At 38.4% G+C, this 6,000-nt stretch overlaps 1 protein-coding gene across 6 annotated transcripts in view; it reads left to right on the forward strand.

Moving 5' to 3' along the window:
• Positions 1 to 5,561, forward strand: part of UHMK1 (U2AF homology motif kinase 1) — a 104,872-nt gene extending 99,311 nt beyond the window's left edge. For 2 of the 6 annotated variants that reach the window (XM_024751606.1, XM_024751611.1), the window contains 3 exons: positions 632 to 682; positions 4,151 to 4,217; positions 4,973 to 5,541. In XM_024751606.1, the coding sequence (XP_024607374.1) occupies positions 632 to 682; positions 4,151 to 4,217; positions 4,973 to 5,065 (211 nt within the window). In that variant the 3' untranslated portion in view covers positions 5,066 to 5,541. Of the gene's footprint in view, positions 1 to 631; positions 683 to 4,150; positions 4,218 to 4,972 lie in introns of all 6 variants that reach the window. The other 4 variants (XM_024751608.1, XM_024751612.1, XM_024751610.1 and 1 more) reach the window with 4 other exon arrangements.
• The last annotated feature ends 439 nt before the right edge of the window (positions 5,562 to 6,000 follow it).

Below are 6,000 nucleotides of genomic sequence, written 5' to 3' on the forward strand. Positions count from 1 at the left end.
AGGTGCCAGGAAGGGATGTGCGTGCTACTTACATTCACTGATACTCAAACTTTGGAAACGTTTTAGGATTTTAGAATTAAAAAAAAAAAAAAAAAGAAGATCCTTGGAGCTATTCAAACGTGAGATAAAGTAAGTTACGTCTTATGTTTTTTGATAAAACCTCTTGGCACCTAGAATTTCCCCTTTCTAAATCATTCGATGTTTCTATACTTTTGTAAAAAACATTCTGCCGTATAATTTATATTCTTAAGGGGTAAAAAGATCGTTTGTATGCACAAAAGTGCTAGAATGCCTTGGTAAAGGTTAGAACATTGGGCCTTGGAACTTACTGGTCCATAACCGTGTTTTTACAAGAAGGAGCAGTAGTAGACTGTCTTGCAGTCCAAGGCTACTTTCAGGCTCTGTCTTGTCAACAGGCTTGCTCTGTGCCATGTCATATTGTCCTCATGCTTCATCTTTGACCATTGAGTTTTTTGTTTTTCATTTTTTTTTACCCCCTCAGATCTCCTTTGCCAAGTTTATAATTTACCATAAATACATGCCTTTCAGTCAAGTATATTTTGCAGTTCCACTTCATTTTTATTGTTTGGTATGTTTCCTTTCCCATTAATGCTTATTTGTTCCTACATAGCAGTGCTACAAATGGAAAGTCAGAGACCATCACAGCTGATGTCAATCACAAGTAAATATACCAGCCTGCCTGCAGTGCATGGTGATGGGGCTATGCTTCCCTCCATACTAACTGGCATTGTAGTTTAGTGCTCTCTGCCTTTTGGTGGTCTGGGGGGGGGGCGGATGATTGAAGCTTTGGTGGGGGTACTGCTTATTTGGTGGCAGGTATCTCGCTGGATGACACTAACTCAGAATCTCAGTGCATGCTGGAAATGGGGAGCATGCATTTCTAAAGAATTTGACCATAGGTATTTCAGCCTGTAGTGACAAGTTAACAAGTAAAAGATAAAATCTAGAGCAGGTTACAGGCCAGGGAGAACAAATTTGGATCCCAGCGTACCCCTTTTAGCATAAGCTAGATAAAAATAACATTCTGCAGATGTGTCTTATCAAATTGGATATATGCTGTCAGTATAAAGGCTAACTACTCCTGACATATTTGATGGCTCTTACGTGGAGAAAACTGTCCTTTTGATTTATTCTCATAGTAACAGCTCCATTTTTCGTCTCTCTGTGTTGATTTTAGTCAGTTATTTCCTGCTCCTAAAGAAAGTGTCTTTTTGTCTTAATGGTTGATAATTTTTAGCTAGAAGTAGCATGTATCCTCTCTTGTTTGGGTACTGACAGAGTTTGAAAAAGCCATTATCTTTATAGCTAAAGAGACAGCTTGGTATTCTTATTACACTTTAAAAGTAATAAGGTTAGTTTGAATTTTAAGTTTTTAAGATAATTTGGGAAATGTGTACATAGCCAAGGATCTGGAGATGGGGGTTTTCTCAGAAATAGAGTGGCAATGATGTGAGTTTCATCTGTATGTTTTTTCCTGCCTGTGCCACTCATCTTTGCCCTGTAGAGACAAGTCCCTGTGAGTGTCATTGTTTCTGGGATGTGGCCCTGGAGACAAGGAAGTGGACTCACAGAGCTGGCTAGTTTCTTATAGCAGCCATAGCTAACTATTGCCCTTCATGCCATGGCAGCTGGGACGCAGTGCCCTTTGTCATTTTCTGTCCCATCCATCGTCTTTAATATGTGGAAGCAACCTGCTTTTACAATTAAAAAAATAAATTTTTGACCCTAAATTTCCTTCTGATTGAACCACAGCTTTTAACCTGTTAAGTGAAACAACTTCTTAATTATACAACCGAAAACAACATCCAGCTATCTCAGTTAAGATACAAAAAGTTTTAAACATTATTTAGTTCTTGTTTGGGTTCTTTTATCTCACACTCCCCCCATCCCAATTTACTTCATTTTAACCATTTGTTGAATAGTTAAACTGAAATCAAAGTTTGGCCCCAAATGAGATCATGGAATTAGAAATAAGTCCTGCTGAAATTCTTAGCATTAAAGGATGCCCTCATAGAGTAGAAAAGATTACTTAAAAATGAGAGATGGAAAGAAAGTATTTTTTATAAAAGAGAGAAGAAACAGCTTGGAGGTATTCTGAAAGAATGGAAGCAAGGATGCTGAATTTTGACAAAATGACATTATTTTTATTTTTTACCTGAATACCTACTCAACAGCGTTAGCTACCAGAAGGATGCTTGACTAAAGAATTAGGGGACAGGGCTGTTGGGGGCTGATTTGCCTATCTCCTGAGATTTTACATTTGGTGACGGGAGCTCGTCTCTTTTCTCCTCTCGGGCATCCAACTTTCTTAGTTTTTTTGGGGATCTTTGTGGTACTAGAAGGGAAGTTATATTCAGGTCGGCTATGTGTTCCTCCAGTTCAAAAACACCTTCAGTTCCTGGCACACCAAATCCTTTAGGGGTTCAGGTGGGGCTGGGTTATATACATCTTATCAATGGAATGGGTCCTCATTTTCCCATTTGGTTTTATAGGACTCCAAGCTGCCCCAGAGGGTCTGGACCAGATCTCTTGAGCTCTTTTGATAGAATCTGATACATATCTGCATCTCTGGCTGGAGAGATATGTGCTCCATCTTTTAGTTCATCTTTTACCTGAATTAGTCTGCCATCCATCTACCCTCATAGTTCGTTTATTCATTCAGCCAGCAAGCATTTGTAGGCCTGCACACAGACCTTCAGGTACTGTTAGTATCCCAGGTGCTGAAGTAGCTTACACAAGAGAAATAAGTCATTTCTTACAGCCTACTGGGAGATTCAAGATGCACATACATAAAAGTTAAGTCACATCATCAGGCAATATGTGTTAAATGTGTGGTATAAATAATAATTACCCTAGGAGGCAGTGACTTATCACATGTCTAATAAATTTATTTTTTTTTATAAATAACTGAATGAGAGCAATCACTGTGAAATGCATTGGTCAAAGGAAGGCTGGGGCTTGAGTTATGTCTTGGAGGGTGGATATGATTTGGATAGTTAAAGGGACCATAGCTGAAAATGACTTGGAATAATCTAAAGTGCATGTGTCTGGGCTGGTTTGAGTGGGAAGTAGCAGGACAAGTGAGTTGGAGTAGGGTATAGAGTGCCTTGAAGGCTCACTAAATGGTTCTGTTGACAGAAAGATTGGGTGTGGCTAACCTCAGAAGCCCTCTGATTTTATTGACTCCACCAAAGTTAGTGAAGTTAGTGACTTTAAGCATATTAAAAGCACTGTTTATTGACTTTTGTGTTACATAATTTAGAAACTCAGGATCGCAGGTGGCTGTAAATGTTAGAACGTGATCTAGAGGAAGCAAGTGGTGACTTTGGCCTTGCCTTCACTTGGGTGCATTCTGCCTTAGCTCTTAAAAAAGGGACCTTGGTGAAAGTAACCGAGAAGCACCTTGAAACATTGAATAAATCAGCTCAGCTAATCTAGGAGATTTGGGCTGTACTGGGAAATAATTTAACTGACCCTTTAGTCCAATGGAATTTTCTGTAATGAAGGAAATGTTCTGTATCTGTGCTATCCAATTTGGTAGTCATTAGCCATTTATGGCTACAGAATACTTGAAGTGTGGTTATTATGACTGAGGGACTGAATTTTAAATTTTTAATTAATTTTTAAAATTTTAATTAATCTAAGTTTAAATAACCATATGTGGCTTGTGGCCACTGTCTTGGACAGTGCAGCTTTAGAATGTTGGTCAGCATTAGTACGTAACATGCAAGGCTGTGGCAGGGGTTAAAATCAAATACGAAGGATTCAAAATGCCTCGCAGTGAGCCTGGAACACAGTGCGTACTCAGTAACTAGTCCCTTGTCTATGAACTTAAAATTTGGAAATGATAAAAAATGATATGTACATTAGGGGGTAAGTGTATCAATGTTGGCGAAGTACTTTGAAGAGCTACTGGTGATTACCCCAGATAGTGTCTTTTGGACCATGATGATTTCATGTTAACTTACTACTCAGGGAATTAAGTGATCATGAAGGTAGGACCTGCTCTGTTTGTTTAGGAGAATTTTGTTATCTGCAGGTTTCTCAGAGGGAAATTATGGTCTCTATCTTTGCTCTGGCAAGTAACATGGGAAGCAGAATCTTTACCATGTCTGATTTTTTTTCTTAGCTTGAAGGATGCCAATGATGTACCAATACAATGTGAAATCTCTCCTCTTATCTCCTATGCTGGAGAAGTAAGTTTGCTTTTTGCTTTTTTCCCTATTCTTTTAGAAGTAGGATTGTGATATTGTTTTATGTTGAAGTAGAGTTGTCCTTAGAGAAGACACATCATTTTCCAGTGGCCCTGCCCTGAGGAGCTTGTCCTGGGAATGAGAAACCTTCTCTTCGAGAGTTCCTGTTATGGCTTTGCATCTATCCATTAGTTGCCATGAACAGAACGTTTAATGTTTACTTCATTTCACCTACACATTGAAATGCAATGGGCTTTTAAAAAATAATCCTTGTTTTTTAGGTAAATCGTCTGTCATTTTTTAGTGTGATGTAATTTTTCCTTTCAGTGGGTCTGTTTTGTTCATATGCTTAATACTTTCACCTTTAAGACTGGGGGATGTAGGGACCCCTTTATTCTAATACGTAATATTTTTTTCTGGAGATCCTTGTCAGATTGTTCACTTCTAGCATCAGAAACAGCCACCTTGCTTAGAATGTTAACTCTACTAAGTGATGATTATAAGGAAGAATGATTATCATCTTATTAACTTTAAAACTTTTATTATAATCAGAATAGCTTTCCCTCTTTTTGTTGTTTGTTTTATGATTCCATAAATAGGTCATTAAGCCCAGTTTTAAAAGTATACTAAGTAGATTTTTTATTGACTTGTAAATTCTGTATCTCAACCCAAATCATTATTATAGCCATTAAGTCCAGCATTACATGACTAGTGTCCACCAATTTTCTAACTGTGTTTCATTTCAACCCTTCTTGTAGGGACTAGAAAGTTATGTGGCAGATAAGGAATTCCACGCACCTTTAATCATTGATGAGAATGGAGTCCATGAGCTGGTGAAGAATGGTATATGAGCCAGATACCAAGTTCCACCACAATAAGAATAGCTTTTATTTTTGATAGACCGACTGTGAACCTACAGGACCTCTCCTGGAATACTCAGTTTTCAATATCCACAGGCTTTCATTTTAATTGTTGAACTCTCGTAACTACTACATATTCCCCAAGATCCAGATGACTGAACTTCAGAAAGTGTTTTTATGATTCTCAACTGATTGAAGGTCTTATTTATATTTTTCAATTGTATCCTTTTTTTTCCAAGCTAAGGAACACATTGGCCATCTAGGAAATTTCCTACAGCTTACATGTAGTCAGGGTGTTCATCAACATCACTTTACTTGGAGCTGGCAGCGTTTGTTTTTGAAGCTGTACATAGTAATAATATGTCGTTGTACATGTTGAAAGGTTTCTATGGTACTAAAAGTTTGTTTTATTTTATCAAAAATTAAATTTTTTTAAGAAAATGATTGGACAATAAATTGAACTTTTCTTCTTGTCTCTGGAGTGTCATTTGTACCTTGTACCCAATTTTCCATTGGGAAAATGTGAATCTTTGGAGAAACTTTGAGATAATGCAAAAAATCAAATTGATACCTCTGTGACTGCAATCTTCTAGTTTTTTTTTTTATGAATATCTAATTTTGAACTTTATCCTCCTATCACTTTATAATAGTGGCCCTCAACCAGAGATGGTTTTGCCTTCCTCCAAGGGACGTTTGGCAATGTCTAGAGACATTTTTTTTTTTTTTTTTTTGCGGTATGCGAGCCTCTCACTGTTGTGACCTCTCCCGTTGTGGAGCACAGGCTCCGGATGCGCAGATTCAGCGGCCATGACTCACGGGCCCAGCCGCCCCTCGGCATGTGGAATCTTCCCGGACCGGGGCACGAACCCACGCCTCCTGCATCGGCAGGTGAACTCTCAACCACTGCGCCACCAGGGAAGCCCTAG

This window comes from Neophocaena asiaeorientalis, unplaced genomic scaffold (genome assembly GCF_003031525.2).
Source record: "Neophocaena asiaeorientalis asiaeorientalis breed wild unplaced genomic scaffold, Neophocaena_asiaeorientalis_V1.1 scaffold156, whole genome shotgun sequence".
NCBI lineage: Eukaryota > Metazoa > Chordata > Mammalia > Artiodactyla > Phocoenidae > Neophocaena > Neophocaena asiaeorientalis.